This window comes from Diadema antillarum, unplaced genomic scaffold (genome assembly GCF_040938485.1).
Source record: "Diadema antillarum isolate AM-2024a unplaced genomic scaffold, OU_Dant_1.0 seq00000581_RagTag, whole genome shotgun sequence".
Lineage (NCBI taxonomy): Eukaryota > Metazoa > Echinodermata > Echinoidea > Diadematoida > Diadematidae > Diadema > Diadema antillarum.
Window position 1 is genome coordinate 1513646 of NW_027271515.1, and position 25476 is coordinate 1539121.

The window sequence follows — 25476 nt, forward strand, 5'->3', positions numbered from 1 at the left end:
TGGCTGGTAAAACCGATATTGGCCGATAGTTAGACACAATATTTTAATGATGAATCAACTTTTTTGTGAATTGGTACTATTTTGGCTATTTTCAAAGAATTTGGGCAAACACCCATGGTATACCATGGGTGTTTGCCCAAATTCTTTGAAAATAGCCAAAATAGTACCAATTCACAAAAAAGTGTTATATATTTAATTTATCTCTTATAAGAGATAAATTAAATATATAACACAAAGGAAAAGAATTAAAATGAATAACCTTTTTCAAAAGGTTTACACTAATCCATCGTGTCCAGTTGACTTACTAACTCTGAGAGATTGTACAATGTTAACAACTTCATGCGGGCTCATTTGCCGAAAAAAATAATCGTAATGAATTTACTGAGGGTTCAGGAAGAGTTTGAGTGAAATCATCATAAATAATATCTATATCAGAAGCCAATTTCAAACCGACATTTACAAAATAAGTATTGAAAATATCTGCATTTTTTTTTTGTGGATCACTGATATTTTCACCCTCATTCTTTATTGTAGTTGTAGTAAATGTTCTTATCTAATGAATGATAATTTTATGCATATGATAAAGTTTACGGGATTGTCAGATTAATGACGTTAACATTATTACAGTAACGTTTATATATATTACAATTTTCCGGAGATGGCTGTTTAACTGATTTTTGTTATAAAGACGATTTCCTTTTGCAATGGAAATCATGATACCTTTAGTAAGTGATCCGAGGATTTTGTGTACGTTTACGATGTTTTACTCGAACAAAAGGAATGTTTTTTATCATAATAATACAAAAATGTATGACTTAAATTGTCATATGCCGTATATATGCCGTACTAGTCTCCCCATCTTAGAGTATAACTATGACTAAGTATAAGTGCGAGCTGCCACCAATTGAAGATATATTTCCCTTTTTTCTTTCAAAATAAGTAAAAAATAGTCACTTAAGTATGCACCCGAGGGCACCATTGAGGGCTAAATATTGAATAAGCTCCTTACTAACCCCTCCCACACCCTCGCTCGCGCGCACATGCTCGCACCGAGACGTTGAGTCATGAAAATCTCACTCATAAAAGTTTTTTTAACTTGGCATCCCTGAGTACTTGTGACACGATATAGGCCTACGCTCCGCCGACAATATTGCTCCGAAAATTGTGACAAAATCTAACATGCTCCGCGACATTTGCTCCGCCAGCAACTGCTCAGCAGACATTGTGCTCCTTCGACAGTTGCAGAGACTCCAACTCTCCCGTTTTCGACGGGAGATCTCCCGCCGAAAGCCCATTTTTACAAAATCTCCTATTCTCCCGCTTGAGATTTGATTTCTCCCGCCCTGGCTCTGTGTCTCCCGTTGGAAAGGATTTCGTACTTATTGCCATCGTATGTTGAAAAAAATAAGCCTAAAGCGGGGTTCCCACTATCACGATTGGCGCCACGATTGAAATCGTGGTCTTAATCGTGCAGCAAGCGTGATGGTCTTATCAGATTGTATCAGATCTTAAGGTCAATCGTGGCAATCGCGTTAATCGTAGGAAAATTTTGGACGGTTCAAAAATTTTCTACGATTAACACGATTAGTTTTTGATCGTGATCATCGCATCAGATCGTCTAGGATCGTATCCAGACGCAGCGAATCTCTTCTAATCGTGCTTCTAAATCGTGTTGATCGGGATCGACTTTGTCACTTCACTTCCGCTTATTATTATTATTATTATTTTCCCATTTGCCCTTATTTTACACATAAATTGATTTATTTTGTATTCTGATAGGTGGTAGCCTGCATCTTTAGATTATTATTTCCAAACGGTAAATTGTATGACGGTGTGGGGTTTAATTGTAATTTTTAAGGTACATTATCAAAATCATTTTTTTAATGGTTTCATAAAATGGAAGATGTATTACAGATTTTTAGATGTTTTCATACATTATGTTAATGATGTTTTCATTAATGAGTTGCTATTACCATTATACAGACACACAAAACAGGATATGGGATAACTTTTGTAACGAAAACAAAAAATGAGCAAAAATAAAATGGCAATTGTATGTCTGCACGTATTGACTATAACGTCAGTACAAAGATGAGAATACTTTAATGAATCGTGCTTAAATGGGTACATATCAAAGGCAAATGGTTAATTTTTAAAAATATATTACAGAGTATTTCTTTTTGGGGGTGCAGTATCCTGCTGTTTGTGTATTGTACATAGTAATTAAGAGTTGTTTCATCAGCCATCGTTTGACCCCTTTACATCTATTTTGACACTTTTTCAATGTCTTTTTTTTGGTATGTTTTGTAGAGCATAATTTTAGAGGAAAATTGTTATTTTCAACTCTCATTATTACTGCAAATGTAAAAGTGACCATTGTCGTGGATGTGAGATCACTCGTATGATTATGACAATGAAGATCACTCTTATTATTTTTCACAGTTAGTTATTCAATAAGTGTAGCAATATACCCCTACGAAATAATTTTGCGTAAACCTCCTTTTTTGTTTAAAAGTGACATCATTTTGTTTAGGGAGTCACTTTACTGTTGTGTGTGTGTATCAGTTATGTTAAACATTGTTAAGTAAAACACTATTAAAATCAAGCCGAATAAACCAAACTTTTAATAACCAATGAGATAACGACATTTTGAAATAAAAAGGCATATGATACATACACTTTGCGAATATGAAATCGAACACAAGGAATACTATCCATTCGGCAAACTTTCTTATATCGAGCGTATATAACACATAATACTATGTTACATAACATTTAAAATGATCCCATCCTCTTTCCTAGCTTCCATTTCATCATATAATTATTTTCTTCATGTATTGGAGAGAAAGGTCATTTTGTCTTGCCGTGGTTTTTTTTTTTTTTTTTTTTTTTTTTTTGCCTGGGGAAGAGGGGCAATCATCTGATCTTATACATTTGGGTTCGTTATTTCATTTCTTTTTTTTTTGTGAAGGGGGAGGGTGACCATGTCGATTTAATAATCTATTAATTTCTTTACGTTTACTATTAGACGAGGGAATATCTGAGGTTATGGCTGGCCTGGGTGCTGCTTTCTCTCTGATAACATAATCGTCATTAGCAATACTGCAAAGGTTACGTTGTCATCATCGTCAACTTGTCAAGCCTTGCCATCATCAATGGCTGTGGATAAAATTAATAGGCCTAATCACTCTTCATAATCTAAGGGAAACAATGAAATCCATCGTCAGCCGGACTATAATATTCCCATTCGGGTCCAATCGCGCCTTAAATGGGGGTCGCTTCTGATCCCGATCGTAAAAGATATCGTATCTTATCTCAGCAGCCCGTATTGGTTCGCGGTATTCGTATTAGAACGTATCAGTACGTTGCTGCACGTACCAGATCGGGGATCCTGATCGTAATGGTCATGTTAGATCGGTACCAATCGTGAACTCAATCAGGGCAATCCTGTCGGATCGTATTTGAACGGCAGACCAGATCGTGACAGATCGTATCGCTTGAAGTAGACCAATCGTGACCATATCGCAGCTAAGCGTACCAACACGTATTGACTCGCATAACCTCGTATCCAAACGTGAAATTTCAGACGAGTTCAACAAATTTTCCACGATCAGTTACGAATGTCCAATCGTGGCGTTCGCAATGGATCGCACGATAGTGGGAACCCCGCTTTAGATAGCACCAGAGAACATCTAAACCCTAGGAACTTCGCGCTTCGCACACATCAAATTGGAGTCTCCAGTTTGCTAGGGGTTTCGGGCGGGAGAATCTCCAGATCAGAAGGTGCATGGGGTTGGAGTCTCTGCAGTTGCTCCACCGACAGTTGCTCCGCCGACATTCATCGAAGATACGCTCCGGCGCAAAGTGTTCCACCGACTATATTATATGCTGACAATTAAACATTTTCATGTATACATACGTTGAATATAAATGTACGCTTTTCATGAATTTAGTGTGAAACTATGATTGTCTGGCGACATTACATCGATCGGAAATTATTTTACACATTTGTTTTTTTCTTTCTTTAGTTAATCTTTTGAACGAGACGAAATTTGGTACGGCCATTAACAGTCATTAACCATCAATTCATTCGAATGTGTAATTTGTTTTTGTATCAGAAAATGCTATGATTATCGTAGTTATTCGTTCAATCGATATCAAGCCTCGGGCACGACACGGGTGCTAGATCGATTCTGGGAAATAATTTATGTTCTTTTTCGTTGCGTCATTAATATCCTCCAGTCTTGAATTCATGAACGCGCATCCGCATGAGGTGAATAATTATTTTGTTTAATTGACTCCCTCCCTCCCGTCCTAAGTTACGTTTTTCGTCTTTCTTGAAAATTATTCCCAAGTTAGTGTTCACTATCACTAATTTATTTTCTTCGTCAGCACGTTCCCTCAAGAGACTTAATTGGCTGTTATAGCGCTACGTCCTGGTTCTTGGCATATTAGGGTAGGGTTTCTGTTGTTGTTGTCGTTGCTATTATATGTTCAACCCAGGAAGGAACAAAAAAAAAAAGAGTGACAGGTAAGAGGAGAAAAGGAAAGAAGGAAACGCGTGTTAAAAGGATGGTATTATAGTATTGATTGACGTGAGAACTCAGCTTTTAACTTGTTGCGAGATATTTCGAAATTACTTTATGAAATATGAAAGAGCATAGTATTTTAAGAAGTAATAAAAGTTTACATGGTTTATTTGATGAAAATCTGTTTTGAAATGGCTGATGTACATCCAAACGCAAAGTAACACAAAGCGACCCTATATAAAAGCAGGTGGGTCCCATTCACCTTTTATCAGGATCTCTTTGTTTTGGATATCTCAGCCATCTCAAAACCAATTTTCATCAAATAAACTTGAAATTCCTCAAAGAATTATAACACTTTATGCTCTTTCATCTCATTAACGGTGTCTCATTACCTCAAAACATTGTCATCAAAAACGTTGGAAGCCGCATCTCTACCAAAACTGTACCATTCCTTTAAGCAAAATGTCTTTGACAACATTGCAGTAATCATGAATACTTTCCCTAATCAAGATAGTTATTGCGTCCTTTGCCAAGCATTCACAACGACTATCATCACCATTCGAAACAAACAACTCAGCACACAAATCACAAACTCCAACGCTAAAGTGGTTACGAGACGCAAGCGTAATACATAATGCGAAACAGTAAAACTTCCTCGCAGATACTGCAGTAAAACTATCGAAATGCTTTCCGAGCGCCAGTAACAAAGAAAAACAAAAGAAATGTTCTCATCTGTTACAACGAAATGCAGATCACCTTGAATACGAAAATACATAGCGGAAGAACCATTTAGGGAGGGTCTTTTCACTGATTGGCGGACGCTGAACCCGATATAGCCCGAAAGGGGGGGGGGGGGGATTGTGCCCACCCCTATATTTGTTCAATGTTTTTTTTTATTTTTTTCGTTTTTCGACAAAAAAGATATGAACATCACTTTTTTGATAACAGAAATTAAGGTGCGTAAAGTATAACATGAAAGAATGTATATACAATGATTGTACCACCTTATAATAATTATACACTATCATATAACTCAAGTGACTAGAAGTAATTATACAGTATGCAAAATTCGAAAAATGGAGGGACCCACTAAAAAGACAAAGCTTGTAGATTGTGGGCCCCTCATTTACATTTGCCACTCCTATACGTCCTTAACCCAATTCCAACCAAATTTGGCGACTTCTCCTAAAATTTTATTGCGATCATTTTGATATATTATTAGCAATATCTGATATTTCTGGTTGCCATGGGAACCGTGAGCTGACAACCATGTAAGTCAGATTTTTCAGGGGTTTTTTTTTGTCGTTGTTGTTGTTGTTGTTCAGGGACAATAGTACACGAAATGGGGTTTTCTCGGCTATAATTTGCTGAATTAAGAAAACATGAAGTAGTTATAGTTGCGAATGAACCTGAAATACTTCTCTTAGCCTATTATTTCCATTATTTTTCATGTGACATAGACATCAAACAATAGATAGTTAAAAGAGAGATACTTGAAAAAGTTTTTATTTTCAAAGATTACCATCTTATTTTGTGTCATTTTGAATCTTTCACACAAGTTTTACCTCTAGTGCCACCTGTTTATCATAATTGCAGATTGATAATCATTATTATCAATCTGCAAACTCAATATTCTGATATTATGGAAATATAAAATGTGATAACTATAATCACCTGTATATATTCAAAACATTGCATCACAGGTCTCAAAATATATTTCTTTATACTGTAATGAATAGCGCACCAATGTGAGGACCTTGAGAAATTGTAACCATGACAGACAATAAAGTTTGACTTACTTTTGGTTTGTGACAAATATGAACATGACTATAAAGACATATACTAGGGATAGAAAAATATAAAACAAAAAATAAGGTTTTTAGCATTTTATGTATTCCTTTATATTTTGGTAAATAGCGCCCTCAATGTGTGACCTTGAGAAAGTCCACATGTACGATCATGTAGAGTTGGAGTTGCTCTACTCATGTGCCAAACATGACTGTGATATATCAAATAATAAAGACGTTATGTACCCCCCCCCCCCCCGGGCCTAGGAGGGGTCACAATAGCTTGGGCTTTGTAGGGTTAACACATCCCTTTGCGCTTGCTCCCTGTGTTACGCGCCGTTTCTGAGGAGAACTTGCACGGTTAATCCGAAATGAAATAAGATTCTTTGTTCCAAAGGTTTGTTATTACTTAACACGTAAATTCTGATATACCCAAGCACTGTTCGTTAATTGAAAAATGCATTACGCTGTGGCATTCTTTTGAAGGTTAGTTTTTCGTAAGGGTCGTTAATCTATTACGAAGGTTTATTTATCCCAAAACGATAAGAATCTTTGTTATTCTAAATGTTTTTTCTATCGGAACATGGAATAAAGTTCGTTAAAGTTAAAGTTTAAAGAAGGTGAGTACACTAGCAAAACTTTGGCACTGCAAACCTTAAGCTATAGGACCTACACGGCTATATTATAATCGTCCTCGGGTAAACAAAACGTCGGAATAACTATTTTATGTCAATTTTGGATTAACAAGTCTTCGAATAACGAAAATATTTCATTTTTTTTAATTTCAAACAACGAACCTTTCGAATAACGACGCAATAAGAATATTATCTAGAGGAACGGTGATTTGACAACGCACTTTTGTTGATTACTCCGATTTATGGGATACATGTACTCAGTACAGTACTTGGATATGAACGCACTGAGCAGACGTCATCTAAACATATTATGCTCACGTGACCGAAGCGCTGTTTGTCATATGACAAGGCCATTCAGGCTCATCATCGCATCGCTGCGGCGCCCTCGCTGAACGTCCCCGGCCCCCGTCCGTACCACTGCACTAATCGCTGCACTAGCCGCGCGCCACCCGGGTCTCTGCGGGAGGTATACTGTGCGTGTGACCGAGCAGGCTCTGGGATCCTGCTGCCAAACATTACTGAAAAGCAGAGTTGGGCAGTCTTTCTCGCTGTTAATTTATCGATCCTCTACCGCTAGGCATCATGGCGTCTGCGTTGTCTCTCGTCTTTCTGTTCCTAGTGATTGCCACTCGGAAGTCGAACGGGGTTCATGCCGAGACGAGACCAAACATTATCATAATGCTGATGGATGATGTAAGTATGGAATCGAATAGATATCTAACAGGTTAGACATCGAATCTTTGATGACTTCGTACAGATTTTGCTTGTCAAAGGCGCATTTTCCGTGGTGCATCAGTATATCTGACCTTCTCGAAGAGGGCCACTTTTGGTAGCTTTGTTTGTGAGGTAGCAATCCTCCTAATTACAATTGCCGAATTGATTCACAACCAACTTCAATATCAATTTGAATGTGCAGAAACACGTTTTTCTTTTTCTATTCCTCAAGCTCGATGGATGCAGTTGTACTCGTGGAGACCCCCAAGCTGATCATGCCAGACAAACTACCCCAGAGTATAGGCCTACACTCTGCACACACCTACACACTACGGCATAGCCATAGGTCATTGCTAACTAAGGGAATTTTTAATAGCCGTATTCTGTGAATTGTAGGTAGAGTGCCAATTTTTGAAAGTTTGTGCTATGTTTATTGCTAACAAACCTGGTACTGTATTATTGCTATGTATTTGTGGGTAAACTCGGCTTATGGGTAAACTCGGCCCCTTGTAATCTAGTCCCTACAATACATCCAGGAGCAAAGCAACTAGACCCCACACTTCTCTCTCCGCGCAATTTCAGTTCGGGAAACCCACTCACAAGGGGGGCCTCTCCTTATAAGTAACCCGTCCCCCTTAAATAAGTAACCCCGTCCCCCTTATAAGTAACCCCCGGGGCACCCCTTATAAGGAGTCTCCACGCTTTTTTGCAATGCAACGCGAAAATGAAAGGACTGCGGCAATTCGCTTGATTATGTCCATAAAGCTTCACAAGTTTCCTAGTTACGAAATTTGAGCAAAATCGGTTCGAGGCATCATATCTAAAATCATGGATTTAAATGCGATGTCAAACGACCCATGCGAATGCTGGAATGCGAGCGATTACTGGCGTGAGTGTCGCCAGGCGCGGCGGGGTTGCAATGCTTGAGTGCAGACGTGGCGACTGAGTACATGTACTCAGTCGCCACGTCTGCACTCAAGCATTGCCGCGACTGAGTACATGTACTCAGTCGCCACGTCTGCACTCAAGCATTGCCGCGCCGCCGCGCCTGGCGACACTCACGCCAGTAATCGCTCGCATTTCAGCATTCGCATGGGTCGTTTGACATTGCATTTAAATCCATGATTTTAGATATGATGCCTCGAACCGATTTTGCTCAAATTTCGTGAGTAACTAGGAAACTTGTGAAGCTTTATGGACATAATCAAGCGAATTGCCGCAGTCCTTTCATTTTCGCGTTGCATTGCAAAAAAGCGTGGAGACTCCTTATAAGGGGTGCCCCGGGGGTTACTTATAAGGGGGACGGGGTTACTTATAAGGGGGACGGGTTACTTATAAGGGGGACGGGGTTACTTATAAGGGGGACGGGTTACTTATAAGGAGGGGCCCCCCTTGTGAGTGGGTTTCCCGAACTGATTTTAACACCAGCGCACCCCCTGTCCGGTTGGCCCCTACTAAGGGGTGTTGGACAGTACATACGAAGAAGAAGAAGAAGAAGAGTCGTGAGAGGCTGAGTTTACCCACAAATACGGTAGTGTGTAATTTGTAGGTTTATTTTAAACAGTGTTCAGAGAGGTTATGATTTCAAGTACGGGTACATATTTGTGTTTACTGCCTAACTTAAACAATAATTGATTCCTTTTCAGTCAGAGTCTCTATGTTTTCTCCACTCCACTCTCTCCACAGATGGGCTGGGGGGATCTTGGAATATATGGAAACCCTGCCAAGGAAACGCCAAACTTGGATCGTATGGCAGCAGAGGGTGCCATCCTACCAGATTTTTATTCTGGCAACCCTCTGTGTTCACCATGTAAGTCTGAAAACTAGGGTATGCCATGAATTTTAGCACGTCACTGCATAAATTTATTTACATAATGCACTCCTATTATAAGAACACCATTAGTTTATAACGAAATTCCGGTTTCAACAAAGTGAAAATTCAGGCCGAAACATTATCCGCTCTAGATTTTTTATTATTTAGTTGTTTGGTTATAATGAATTTTCACATATGTGCAAATGAGGCCTTTGAAAATTGCATCAATTTATAAAATATCATTTTTTCCTCCATGGAAATCAAAACTTCGACTCATAAGCTTCAAAATGATACCAAACATGTCAATATTGAGCAAAGATGAAATTTTGCCTTCTGAGGGGACCTTATATTGGACTTGCCCAATTGTTGATAACCAAATAGGACAACAATTAAAGATAAATGTAGACAGAATTCAACATATTGCCTATTTTCTAGCACAGTGAAAGAGCACATGACGTGTCTCTTTCAGAAAGCATGGGGAATGATATTACTGTCAACATAGTAACATGCTGAAGGGATGCATGCTTATCATAAGAAATGAATTTCATCTTTTATGCATATGTCCTTCAATCCTCATGCTTACATGCTTACATTCAATGAATGCAGCAAGAGCTTCTCTCCTGACTGGTCGTCTACCGATCCGGAATGGTTTTTACACCACCAATGCCCACGCCCGCAATGGCTACACTCCTCAGATCATCGTGGGTGGGATTGCTGACAGCGAGATTCTTCTCTCGGAACTTCTTAAGACAGCTGGCTACTCCACCAAGATTGTTGGCAAATGGTAAGGGAGTTTACCAACCTCCATATTAAAAGCAAGTACTGTAAAAGTGAACACTTAGGAAATGTTCACAGATTTCACTCAACATGAAACCAACGCAAGAATAAAACCATGATTTTATTTTTTGCTTGTTATATGTAGAACTATTTCAGCTCTTATGTTTATCGATATCATTTATTTATTGCAAAGGCAAATGTTTTTTGTTTTTGATGTAATACCTGATTTATCTTGTGTTGTTTTTGTTGAAAGAAAAAAAGAAGGAAAATAAATGAATTGAATTGAAAATTGAAAAATTCATATTTTCATAAACACTTATTTTTTCCTGTCTGACTTCCTTTTTTTGTACAACCTGACCTCTGTTATCCAGCCCTCTCTTATTCAGACTTCTTTATTACCCCAATGCCCTCAAGCAGTAAAGGCCAGGAAAAAAGAATGTTTCAAACACAATTAAAACTGGAATTTACCAGTATTCCCTATGCTTATAGTAAGATGTTTCAATTACATGACCATGATTTTAAGTAGACAAGCATAAATTACAATTCTGTTGTGATGTGCACTACTTATGTAGCTACTACTGGGTCGGTAGCCTACTTGCACTGAATGTTTCTCCCATATGCGGCCAATTGCTTTAATAGCCAGATGGGCGTCGATCCTGACATGGCCGGATAACAGAGGCTCAGGTCAGACTATATATGTACATTTAAAATCTAACACACACTCATGAACATATTCACAAACACACACACACACACACACACACACACACACAAAACCAAATACAGTGTATTTCAAAGAGAAGTTTATGCTCTGATAGTTTTTAATTCACTCTGAAGTCAAGCAACTATACAATTTTCACTGAAAATTTTATGATGAAAAAAAATGGTTGCTGTGATTGTTCATAGTAATATCTTTCACCCACCGTGTTCTATTCTTGTAGGCATTTGGGCCATCAACCACAGTTTCATCCTTTAAAGCACGGATTTGATGAGTGGTTTGGCTCCCCCAATTGCCACTTTGGTCCCTACAACGACAAGAACATACCCAACATTCCAGTCTACAAGGATGCAGAGATGGCGGGGCGTTACTACGAGGACTTTGTCATCGACAGAAAGACTGGAGAGTCCAACTTAACTCAGCTTTACATTCAGGTTCATCTCTCTCTCTCATTTGTTTACGTTTTATGTCATTATTCATCATTAGATTGGATGAGTTGGAACGTGAACGTTGCACTTGCATCAAAGTGTTTACTGTCTAGGATTCTCTACGTAGACTTGCCCCATCTGGTTACTTTTTGTCATTGCTTTGAAAAGTATATCCTGCTTGTAATTAATTAAAAATTTTGAAATCAGAGGTGTCAAATATTTAACTTCAAATATTTGAAATGATGGGAATGTGCAGGTATGCAATGATAGAACCCATAGTCATAGAGACTAGATGGTTCTGATGTTAAGATCCCACAAACAGATGGTTGTATTAATCAGAGATCAAATCAAAGCAACATATCAGCAAAATTCTCAAAAACTCTAACAATTTTGCATGGTTCACTTTGCTCGTAACAACCAACTGCATAGAAATCATTGGAGTTTGATGAAATCATGATTCATGAGTCGCTCTTTGATTCAATGATCAGTTGTTTCATTCATATGTTTTATCACATAAGCAAAATAAATATGTAGGGTAGATATTGATGGGAGGTACCTTTGCTGTATATCATTGAATGTGGAGAGAATGTGTGATGATTGATTAAATGTTAACAGGTTTTACCCAGTGATGGTCAACAGGACTCAAGGAAATATCATAAAGTGGACCAAATGAGAATCGTTTTCATTCTCATGTTGTGAAAACAGGGATTGATAGTAGATAGTAGTGTTTTATTGCAAAATTTTGCCATATAAGTCATGCTGCCATTTTCTTTTATTGTACTCCTGTCCTCAAAGAGTTTGAATGTTTAGTAGTTTGTTTTGAAAATCAAATAGACAATGCATGTTGACACGTAAAAGTCCGCATTGTCCTCAGAAATAAGCAAAGTGTAATGTTACTATAGTGTGCTCAATGGTTAGCTGTGTAGGACCTGAAATTGCACAGACATCAAATATATTACCTTGGGGATGTTTCATAAAACTAAAGTTACGAACGAGTTAAGAACGACTGGTGATCAGTTCTCGTGCTGAATTATTGAAATCCTGATTAGTATAGCACATCAGAACTGATCGACCAGTCGTTTTTAAGTCGTTCGTAACTTTTAAGAACAGCATAATGAAACACCCCCTTGTAGACTGCAAACAAAAACATAAGCAGAAATGGGAGATTAACCCTTTCTGAGCTAATGAGTCAAATGTGTACAAATTTTACACACAAACCTATGGACAGGAAATAAATGTAGCACGCAGAGAGTTAAACTGGGGGGCATTTCATGAAGCGTTTTGTCAGATATTTCGTCTGACAAACTGTTAAAAGCTACTGAAATCCTTGCATCTGATTGGCTGAGAGCAAATTTGTCCGACAAAGTTGTCGGACAAAATGCTTCAGAGGGTTAAACAGAAAGTACCAGGTACTGCATAGAACCCACTTCTAGATCACCATAGCAACTGAAGACTGTCATGTGATGCTGCCACTACTCTGTCATGTGACTTGAATTAAGGCATCACTGAGAGTCGACAAAATAAGCTGCAACAATTGTTCTTTTAGTTCGCTAATCATTCTTGCTTATTGAACTAAATTATGTAATACATTTACGGCATGGAAATAAACAAGAGGATTACCCACACTGGAACACAAATATTATAGTGAAACAAAAATTGTTCAAGTTAAGTGGCTTCTGAGTTGGATTACAAGTCTTCATTCCCCAGGCCTTGATCCTAGTTTGTGTAGTATCCGCTTTCATCTTCGGCATATTTGGCTTTAGCTCACCTGATGACTTCTTTACTGTATCCCGACATCAAATGCCAACATTTGTTGAATTTTCTCCCGTTTCTCAGAAAGATTCTGTCTCCCCAACATCCACTTCCAGCTCCTCCAAGTTGGGCAGAGAGAGAGAAAGAGTTCACTTTGTAACAACGTTAACAAATTTGTAGCCTTTTACTAACTCAACTTTCCCCTTGCTCCAAGTCTTCTGGGGTGGAGCGGTATACAGTTAGGATGATGCACCAGACCCTGTGGAAGAACTGGAACTATTTAGGATGTTTTGTGAAGTTGTCTGATTCGTAGAACTTGTGCATCTTAACTTTGTTCATCCACCGTGTTCTCTTTAACCCTCTGACTCTTAAACAGTATCTCACTGAACAATTTTGTCTTATCAGAGAAAAGCATCAGATGCCTTACAAAAATTGGTACATTTTGGCTTAAATGTTTTTGCCTCTTCGTGCTGGGGGAGATGAATTAAATTTCACTGAGATGTTTTCAATTTTAATTTCCAAAGGTGAGAAAAATGCCTGCTACTGGCTTTTGTTATCATTGAACTACTATACCCAGGTTAAAGTCACCAATATCTCATTTAGACTATTTTTGGTGTTTATTACCTCTGCCAAGGGAGGAGGTTATGTTTTCATTTTTGTTTGTTTGTTAGTTTGTTTGTTTGCTTCTCCATGTGCAAAATAACTCAAGTTGTAAATGGATTGCGATGAATGACATCAATGACACAAGTAACAGATGATTAAATTTTGGTTGTAATCCAGAAATTTTTATGGATTTTATGAAGGATTTTTTATATTTTGGCAGGTAAGGGTCTGTGAACTTGGGAGTTCAAGCTGCCCATTTTTTAGGTTTTCATACGCACACTACAGTATGTGCTCTAGTGCCTGTGAGGGCGAGGTGCACCGCGCAACTGGAAGTTGACGACTTAACAAAAGGGTTCTATATTGTGACATCGGGCAACTTTCAGCATGCATACATATGGGTGGAAATCACTGATCTCTAGTGGAAGAACAAGATCATTGGTGGAAATTAGCTGCTTGGCAGAGGTCTGTGGTCTCAGAGTGCTTCTCTAGTTTTTCGGTTTTGATAGATTCACAACTTTTTTTCGAGGGACTGGTCCCCATGCATTGCATGAGTCAATCTCTCCTTATCTTTCTCTTTACTAAAAGTATGACCATGAGAGACTGGAGACTTGAGTGGGTGAATCTCTCTCTTCCAGTCCAGTGTGAACATACCCTGTCTTTGTCTTTAAAAACACATTACTAACAATTCTCCATCACTGTGTTATGAGATGGAACTTTCACATGAATAATACAATCCATCACATCATGACAGATTGCATCTTTTTACTATTTTTTTTTGTCACTGACAGGAAGGGCTAAGTTTTATAGAAAAGTCATCTGCTTCTAAGCAGCCATTTCTATTATACTGGACTCCTGACGCAACCCATGAGCCTGTGTATGCCTCCACTGCCTTCCTTGGAGGCAGCCAGCGAGGTCTCTATGGCGACGCTGTGAGGGAACTGGACCACGGCGTCGGACAGATCTTAGACAAAGTCCGTCAGCTGGGCATTGCCAATAACACTTTTGTCCTGTTCTCCTCAGACAATGGGGGCGCCACATATGCTGGAGAGATGGGTGAGAATTGGGGGCATCATTGGATCCCAGAGGGCGCTTGTTTTATGATGGGATATCTAACTCCTGCTTCGCTAACATCTAAACCTCACTCTCTCATATTTTCCTCTCATATTTCCTTATTGCACAACTTCTCCTCCAGATTCGCTTCATTGCCTTTGTGCAGCAAATTACCACCAACATAGTTCTCGTGATTGTATTCCAAAATCCATCCTTTAGAAAGCTTCTGCCTTGTACTCAAAATTGTCTTGCTCTTCGTTTGTCTTGTATCCATGTGGGCTTGGCACTAATCATCTCATTTCCTACATGTGATTGCTTGTCAAACTGTGACTGTATCACCAACACTTCTGCTTCTTCAATGAGCCTTCATTTATTATTGTGATCGTCACTTGCCTAGTCTATTAGGCAGTTGCCCAGAGCGTTACCTAATTCTTTTACCAAATATGATTTCAAAATCGCCCAAGGAGGAGATGGACGTGGAACAGTCTGGGAGACAGAAAAATTGACCAAATCAGTTTTAACCTCACACAGAAGACATTCCAATGTCAATTCATTCCACAAAGTCACAAGATTTGACCACCTTGGGTGGTGAGACTCCACCTTCTTAGGGTTAAAGGAAAGTGACATCAAAGGATTTGATTTGTAATTCTTAAAAGGAAACCATGGCAACCTCTAAGAAGATGGGGATACCTCCAAACAATATCTTACAACAGGTAAAGGGGAATTGATTAAGCAGGTTCTTGTATTTGTGATTTTGCATCTCGTAGGAAGCAATCAGTTTCATTGAAAAGAGTGCTGAAGGGCAGGAGCCATTTTTCTTGTACTGGGCCCCCGATGCAACCCATGGGCCCCACTATGCCTCACGGGCCTACTTGGGCACGAGTCAGCGAGGGCTGTATGGTGACGCTGTACGAGAGCTGGATAACGGTGTGGGTAGCATTCTTGAGACCCTGCAGAGAAATCAGATGACAAACAATACCTTTGTCCTCTTTACTTCTGATAATGGAGCTCCCTTGAATGATCATAATGGTAAGACAAAACAACAAAAAGTATTTCTCACTTCAGAAGTATCCAGAGTCAGTCTTTTCTATGAATTAGAAACATGAAATCAAAATTTGATAATAAAAAATAAGTACTTACACTGAAATCTTCAAGCACAAAAGCTGTTCGACAAATTGTTGCCCATTTTTGGGGGCGCAAGTCTTGCCACCCCTGTTGTCTTGTCATGTGTTGTAGCTGCACATCCGTCTTTGTTTTATTGTGTGCACGCTTGCTGGCCTTTTCCATGCCTTTCCATATTGTGTCATTCCCTATGTCATCTTTATTCATCCACCACAAAGCCTAAGAAGACAGCCGTCATAGCTTTGACTTGCACAACATCTCATTGTTCTGCACACAGATCATTGAATTTTTCAAAATGTATTCAGATAGAAAAGACCTATACCTTTGCATCAAAATACCAGTGTGTTGCTAATCACCAAATTATAATTGCCTTAACCCTAACTTACCTTTGCTATTTAGCGAGCTTGAATTCCTGGGGGGGGGGGGCCCATCAAGGCCCCCCCTTCAGATCTCGGCCGTTGATCGCGCGATCGCCGCAAGATATTGCATGAAGATAAAGCCGGATGTAATCTACAAGACTGTTAAGTTATATTTACCAAAATTTGCATTTTCTATTTTAAATTAATTAATTATGCAAATATATGCAAAAACCCTCATTTTCGTCTGTAATTGGCTTATAAAAGCTTATGTAATGCTGATTTTTTTGTGTAAATATTCCTAGTGACATTCCTAACATTTGTGCGTAAAAAAATTCAGTATCAAAATTAATTTCTTATATTTTTTATTGTTTTATCAATTTTTTATGTATTTCTGTGTTTTTTCGAACTTTTGTTTTTGTTGTTTTTTCAGCAGAATTTGTCATACAAATTTTTTGAAGCATAATTATGCTAAAATAAATTGATTTCAGCATCAAATTAAAGATATGAATCTTTATATGAATTAATTGAAAAAACAATTTGTATTGACTTTGTACACAAAATCACGTTTTTTGAGCAATTTTGGGGTTGACAAAATTTTTTTGAAGGGGCGTGACTTCTGAACGGTATGCTTGGGCACGACAAATTTGATCTCAAAAGTTGCGCGAGACTTGAAAGTAAAAAGTCAGCGAGCGGCGCGGTCAAAAAAATTTGCGCGCCGGGATGGTCGCGGAAATTCGTCGAGGGGGGGGGGCATTATGCCCCCCCCCCCCAGGTAAGTTAGGGTGAAGGGGGAAGGGATTGCAGTCTTAAAATCATAATTTAAAAAAACATAACTTTTATCAATTTTTGTGTATAAGCCAGTGGGAGGTAATGGCATCATTGCCTCATTTAATTTGCATACACGCTTTTCACTAATATTTCTATTACATAAATACACTTGAAACTGGAAGTCCATTACAGTATTCTCTTCCATCGGAATTAATGACACTTCCACATGGTTTGTTTTGTTTTATGTTGGTCAATTTGAGCAAAGAGTAGTGGTGTATTCAAAGTAAATTCAATGATAGAACACTTCATGAAGGAGACCTTGACCTTGGTGTGTCTCATGTCAAGGGTCACAATCGAAATAGAATTTCCAAAATTTTCCTGTTATTTACATAAATCCGTTGAAAATAGAATGGAAAGAATGATGAAGATTTTTTTCAAGTACAAGAAATGTCTGTTATATTCAGTGATATGTGTCTGATTTTCAGATATGAATGATTTTCATGCTTGAGTGTTATCAATGTGATGAACCTCTTTAGAAATAAAAAGCACAAATTAGCCAGCTGTTTTCCTGTTAAATGAAATGAAACTCATAATGAGTGTAATATATCTGGCATGACATGTACATTTAAGAAAGTTATGACTGTGATTGAAGAACTCTTCAACAAACTGAGTCCTCAGATTAATGGTTAGTATTTTAATTTCATTTGATCCAAGGTGGAGATAATGGCCCATTTCTGTGTGGAAGGAGACAACGTATGAAGGGGGAATGAGAGAACCGACAATAGCGTGGTGGCCTGGTCATATCAAACCAGGGACTGTGAGTACATCATGCATCACAAGTTTTACTTAGGGCATATCTCCGAGTTGGTGACAGAATCTGTGATTCTGTCTGTCATGCTGTGTGTGTCCCTGGGTGTGTTGTTCTAGAGCTGTCGTATGTGACTTACTGCCTTTAGTGCACATGGATGCACCCCTGCGTTTCAGGGTTAAACTCAATTACCAAGGAAAATCTTTTATGCTGCAAATTATGGGATCTTTTAATCACTGCTAAATGGATATTAACTAACATTTGCTTTTTCATTATCATTGATTGAGACAAGAATGAAGTTGGGTAGATGTGTGATAGATTTGTTCTTTATCATGTGTTTATTCATGTTTCAATTTTTTGTGTGTAACTGAATTGCTATCGTCGTATTGTTGCCATGGTAACATTATCCTCTTTGCAATATTGTATATCAGTTGATATTTGATATGAGGATCGAGCATATACATGCATATGTTCCATATGTTCCCCTGTATCTATATCATGCACTCATGCATCTTTGGACAAGATATTTTACCCACAATGTCCTTCGTGGAGGATATTCATTAAAAGGTCCCTAGCAATACTGGAGAAATGACAAAGTTAGAGTCATAGTCGAGACCAATCTTCTTTTACTTTTCATTGTTCTTGAAAACTGATTTGTATATTTTCAGGTAACTCATCAAATTGGCAGCGTCATGGATCTCTTCACCACCTCATTAAGTCTGGCTGGACTCCAGCCTCCTAGTGACCGCATCATTGATGGTCAGAGCCTTCTACCGGCCCTTCTGAATGGTGATGTGGATGCAAATAAAACCATGTTCTATTACCGTGGCGACGAGATGATGGCGGTCAGACGGGGTCTCTACAAGGCTCACTACTGGACCTGGACCAACTCCATCTCAGAGTTTTTGAGTGTGAGTAAAGGAGTTTAGTCTTCCTGACAGTCTTTGATTTCAATTTCCTGTGTGTGCTTAGGCTCCCTGGCCAGTCAGTTACTGAAATAATTTCAAAGTCAATTTTATTATTTTTTTTTTTTTCTATATCATGATTAAGATAGTGTTATTTGAATGGTTACATTTTTTATCTTTGAATCCTCTAAAAGTTTTAAACATTTGCCTCTTGATTTTGTTGTTGTTGTTGCAATTACTTCATAGATGAATAGTTATTATTTCATGAAAATGAAGTATTCCTTACATTGAGGCAATTTAAGACCAAAATGATTTGATGATCACTCATCATTCATGATTTAATACAACAGTAGGGAAATTTGTTGATGATTTCAAATTCACTGTCTGTAGATTTAGTCCTCTTGAAAAGATGAATGTGCATTGAATATCTGACAGGTAAAGTGTGAAAACCATTTGTCATTTTTCAACTAAATAACAAATCTAAAGCACTGTCACTGAATTCAGAATGAATGTTATTCATACCTGTACTTGCCAGTACTTGGTTGATTCTGACTACCAACAAACCTTTTACCCTTCATTTACTGGAAAGAAAAGAAAAACAGCCAATAGTGTTTATTCTAGATAATCAAATTAGTCATGTTCAGTATGAGTATATCATAGATCTGTTTTAATCATGAATCCTTTCTCCAGGGTGTCAATTTCTGTCAGGGCCAAAATGTGACTGGAGTAATGACCCACGCCCAGGTCAACCACACCCTGTCACCTCTCCTCTTTCACCTTGGGCGGGACCCAGGGGAAAAACGTCCCATCAAGTGAGTTTCATTCCTCTCTGAAGCTTTTGCCAAAAGCTTTTGGTATGTCTCTCATTATTGGACACTTTGGTTGATGTACTGTTGGTGTATGATACTTAATACCACACACATCTTTTCATATGAAATAGAGATGGGTAAATACATGAATATAAAGATAGAAATAATGTTACATATATGACTACCAGTATATAATATAAGTGTTGCTTATGCTTCTAGTCTTTGAAAGGTAAAATGCATTATTTCATGAGGGCTACTAGTCATTCATTCTCAGCTATTGCATCAATGATTCACATGGAGAGTAAGATTACGTAGATGATGACAGACATGGACTTGAACACGCAGAACATTTCATTCGAGAAAATTAAAACGACATTGAGAAACTTATCTCCTACCTAAAATCATATTTTAACCATATAGGGACATAGAATTTTGTATGTTCTCAGTAACAGATGTTATCATCTCTTACTTGCTGATTCTGTAGGTTAGTCAAAATAATGTAATGATGCATTATTTCATGCATGTTTATCCAATTCACTATCCTCTAATTCAGGTGGGCTTGTAATACAGTGCACTCCTGTTATAACGAACACGGTTATAATGAATAATGAAATTCTGGTTACAAAGAAGTAAGAATTAAGGCGGCAGCACTATCCAGTCTATGTATCTTTGTTGTTTATTGTTCATTTATAATGAAATTTTGATATAATGAAAGAAAACTGCTGGTCCCGTGGATTTCGTTTTAACGGGAGTCCACTGTAGTAGAACATAAATATTATATTCATGTATGCTGCTGTCCATGGTCTATTTTCATTTTATGTACAACTTGAAATTATATATGCCTGCATGTTACCACAACGGGAATATCACTTGACTTATGCAGGAACACCACGGCGGAATACAAGCAGATGATGCCTGGGATCATGCAGGTGGTCGACGATCACAAGTCGAGACTCGTCCCAGGGACTCCGCAGCTCAATATGTGTGACAATGCAGTCATGGTAAGTTTTAGTTAAAGACTTGGTAGCGTGGGGATACTATGGCGTAAGTAGACTGGCCTGGCTCGAATATATTCAAAAATCCTCATTATGAATTGTGTACAGCTTTTTTACTGATTCTTTTTTGTGGAAATATAACTGTCCTGATATATGTGTTCATGAGCAAACTGTTTTTCCCCACTTGTAAAGTACTGAGGTGATTCATGATCATTTTTAATGTTCAAATGTGTTTTGTGTGTCAAAATTTATACAAAATTTTGCCTACATTTCTTTTTTTTAAAATCAGGCCATTTTGTATACACTTTTAATACTTATGTGTACCTATTCAACATAAACCCATTAATTTTGTACCGCTGAGGTGGAATTGATTTTTATGCCTCCGCCACGAAGTGCCGCCGGAGGCATTATTTTTTCGGGTTGTCCGTCCTTCCGTCCGTCTGTAATGAATTTTGTGGACAGTGTAACGAAAAATTGGTTTGAGGTATCCTTATGAGACTTGGTGTGTGTATGCATGAGTGGACGAAGTTGAGCCAAATAACTTTTGGGTGCTCAAGGTCAAGGTTAAATGCTTAAAATTTCACTATTTTCCCCATATCTATGCAATGCCTGAAGGTTTTTAGCTCACCTGAGCCAAAGGCTCAAGTGAGCTATTGCGATCGCCCTTCGTCCGGCGTCCGTCGTCCGTCGTCCGTCGTCCGTCGTCCGTCGTCCGTCGTCCGTCGTCCGTCGTGCGTCGTGCGTAAACTTTTTACATTTTCATCTTCTTCTTGAAAACCCCAAGACCGATTTTCATCAAACTTGGCAGGTAGCATCCCTAGGGGGTTAGGAACTCAATTTGTTAAAATGGGCACCATGCCCCACCCAGGGGGCCCCCAGGGGGGCCCAAACCCCCCAAAATTAAGGAATCTGTAAAAATCTTCTTCTCTAGAACCAGAAGTGATAGAGCTAAGTTAATACTATGAGTTAGTACATTGATGACTGTAGTTTCAAGTTTGTTCATGGCAGAATCAGGGGTGCCCCCCTTGGGACCCAGGGGAGGGGGGTGGGGAGGGGTTCTAATGGGGCCTAAATTGTACATTTTCATCTTCTTCTTGAGAACCCCATGACCCATTTTCACCAAACTTGGCAGGTAGCATCCCTAGGGGGTTAGGAACTCAATTTGTTAAAATGGGCACCATACCCCACCCAGGGGGCCCCCAGGGGGCCCAAACCCCCCAAAATTAAGGAATCCGCAAAAATCTTCTTCTCTAGAACCAGAAGTGATAGAGCTAAGTTAATACTATGAGTTAGTACATTGATGACTGTAGTTTCAAGTTTGTTCATGGCAGAATCAGGGGTGCCCCCCTTGGGACCCAGGGGAGGGGGTGAGGAGGGGTCCTTATGGGGCCTAAATTGTACATTTTTATCTTCTTCTTGAGAACCCCATGACCCATTTTCACCAAACTTGGCAGGTAGCATCCCTAGGGGGTTAGGATCTCAATTTGTTAAAATGGGCACCATGCCCCACCCAGGGGGCCCCCAGGGGTCCCAAACCCCCCAAATGAAGGAATCTTTATAAATCTTCTCTAGAATCAGAAGTTATAGAGCTGAGATAATACTATGAGTGAGTGCATTAATGACTGTAGTTTCAAGTTTGTTCATAGGAGATCCAGGGGTGCCCCTCTTGGGTAGGGGGGGGGGGGGCGGTGGTTGGAAGGGTCCAAATGGGGGCCTGAATTGTACATTTTCATCTTCCTCCTGAAAACCTCATGATGGATTTTTGTCAAACTTGGCAGGTAGCATCCCTAGGGGGTCAGGATCTCAATTTATCAAAATGGGCACCATGCCCCACCCAGAGGGCCCCGGGGGCCCCAATCCCCCCAAATTAAGGAATCTTAAAAAAATTGGGCCCTTATTGTACATTTTCATCTTCTACTTGAGAATGCCTGGTCAAATTTTGGTAGAGCTGTGAATAAGATTAGTGACTGCGTGAAAGGTGAACTTGCGATACTCAGGTGAGCGCTAGACCCGCGGGTCTCTTGTTTCTTGAAACTTGTTGTATACATGTAATACCAAATAAAGGTTATCCAGAGAGAGTTTTGAGTCATGAGGTCAAAGGTCAGTGGTCTAATTAAAATGTTAAAATTTCACTTTTTTTCTCCATATCTTGGAAATGGTTCAAAGTATCTTCATAATGGAACTTAGTACGAATGCATGTACTGACTAGCAGTGATTATCTAGGGAATGTAGGGGTCATGGGTCAAAGGTCAAGGTCAACTCCTCAAAATATCACTTTTTCCCTCATATTTAAATGCAATACTTGCCAGATTTTTCTTGAAACTACTTGTATTACCCAATAGAGATTCTCTGGAAAGTTTCTTGCCCAAAGGTCAAGTGAAAGTGCTGAATTTTACTTCTTTTTTCCATATCTCGAAAGTGACTTAAGGTATCATCATGAAACTTAGTACATATTTATGCATGTTCTACCTGACAGCGATTCTCTCAGGAATTTTAGGGTCATAGGGTGAAAGGTCCAGGGTCAAAGGCCAAGTTAAAATGCAAAAATTTTACTATTTGATACTGAAATTACACTCTTTCTCCATACCTTGAAAGGTACTCAATGCATAGACTTATAAAACGGTCAAAAGTCAAGTAAAGATCCTCAAATCCCCAAATACCTGCACTCTTAGGCAGTATAGCATCCATCCAATTAAACCTAGTGCAAGGAAAGTGAACATTCAACACATTTGTGACAAAGCTGTCATTCTAATATTTTGCCAATTATGTGAAACTGTCATCACACATTGTCAAGATGTTGTACAATAGACCTATTAGGAGAACCATGTATTATGGCGGAGGCATATCAGTCGCCATAGCGACATTTCTAGTTTGTTTTGTTTTGACAAAAAGTGAAGGTACTGAAGAACTTGATATGTAATGATTATAGTTCTTAACTATGTAAAGTATTATGGGATAATACTTTTTGCCACTATGTACTCTGTAGTAAATATGCAAATAAACACAAAGAAATCAGTTTCTCTTGAGGTGGTATCCCATTCAATCTCTGCCACATTCTGCTTTAATACATCACAGAACTGGTCACCTCCGGGATGTGAGAAGCTCAACAAATGTCTGAAGGGACCTGCATCCAACCCTAAAAAATGTGTGTGGCCCCACTAGTGGGGATCACAGGTCACATACCCCCTCCCCCCCCCCCACACACACACACACATAAGCTGCAGTCACACTAGCAAAATATCCCGAAGTTTAAGATCACAATCTTTAAGATCTCAATCTTTTGCCAGCATGGCCACAAACTTCCCGCGAAACTTCATGCGAAATTTCTCACGAAACTTCCTACTCAAACTGATATTTCCCCCATCCCTGCCAAACTTCTCGATATTTTGCCAGGGTGAATGCTAGCAACTGAAACTTCACGAAGTTTGTCGAGTGACTAGTCCACCATCTGTTTCTGAAGTGCGTGGTCATTGTAATGTATAGGTGTGCAATATTACATCACAATCACCAGCTGTCAGACGGTGCACTATTTCTTCTTCCTTGCATACGCTCATTAATGACTCAAATTTCAAGAACTTATTTGTTGTAGGATCAAGAGGTTGGGCTTTCCATGTGGACGGATGACCAAAGATCGCGAAGACTTCGCGATCCTAAACTTCGCAATCGTTTGCCAGTGTTACCACGGCTACAGAGTGTGTTTGACGTTTTCATTCCATGGGTCAGAATTCATTAGATTCACAGCACAAACAGTATGATGTGCAATCCATTCCGTGAAGGGGTCAGAGGATGTAAAATTTAAAGGCTACATGACTTGATCAGCAATTTGCTCTTGAGGTCAAAGGTCACGAGAATACATCACATGTGATGTTAAGTGCAATTCAGTCCAAGGGTCAGTAATCGTCAATGGAAAAAAAATTATAAAAGTGTCATGCCAGTAGTCATTTCAGGAATATAAAAATGTAACTAAATTTCTCAAAGTTTTCCTGTACAGTGTGCAGGGCGAGGGTAGGCTGAAGCTTGGGTCTAGTTTTAGATGGTGTGAAATTTACCAGGCGCATCAGAAGGAGGCTAGAGCTAGTCTGAGGTAAACTCTGCTTCTGTTTACATCCAATCATGGTGCAGTAATCACAGATTGTATGCATAGAACACAAGGACAGAGCATAAAGTGCCCAAGGGCAGATTGTATGTGGCTCAATGAGAACAGTGGATTGTCAGCTAGCCAAGATGGATTGGTTCCAGTATGTCCTAGCTTAGTTTGTCTAGCCTAGTGATGGGAACATCAGGCACAAAGTTTCATGATTGTATGAATTAGGTGATCCGAGTATCCTTCGGATCACCTTCTGTATCTGTACGGATTCTTTCTTCTTCTTTGTTTCTTTATTTCTCCGCAAAAGTTGTGCAGAGGTTAGCTCAGAAAGTCCGCTGCCTATCAATTTCAAAATTATACCATGTATGCATCATGTCCCAAAGACGACAAATCTAATGTATCATTGTGATCAGTGGACCGTGACGTCACTATGACGTCATTATATGAAAACACATTCTCAATCATATCTCATTAATGGAATGAAATTTTTCAATGAAATTTACGTCACATATATTTCAAATTATGCGCATTCTACTCATGTTCTCAAAATTCATATATTCTCTTAAAACGTGCGCGTACGCGCGCGTTGAAATATTTGTATGCTCCAATCGAGCTCAAAATTTTTTTGCACACGTCTCAGACCATTTGGAGCATTTTTTGAAAAATTGAAAAAATCGGACGGACGCGTACGCGCGCGCGCATATACGCACAGCACAGCTCATGTGCAATTGAAATTTCCAGTTTTTTTCACTTTGATCGGATGTCTGAAATGTTAAGGAATATTTATACCAAGTTTCAAATCAATCCGACTCAATAT

At 38.9% G+C, this 25476-nt stretch overlaps 1 protein-coding gene across 1 annotated transcript; it reads left to right on the forward strand.

Annotated features, from left to right (window-relative positions):
• The first annotated feature begins 7463 nt into the window (after positions 1-7463).
• LOC139735505 (N-acetylgalactosamine-6-sulfatase-like) lies at positions 7464-24873 on the forward strand. The gene is given in 11 exon segments (XM_071646262.1): positions 7464-7644; positions 9352-9475; positions 10085-10262; positions 11197-11407; positions 14545-14809; positions 17770-17796; positions 17799-17872; positions 18532-18774; positions 19459-19580; positions 20461-20578; positions 23648-24873. Coding segments are annotated over 11 exon segments (1560 nt in total). The 5' UTR covers positions 7464-7533; the 3' UTR covers positions 23735-24873.
• Positions 24874-25476: the final 603 nt, after the last annotated feature.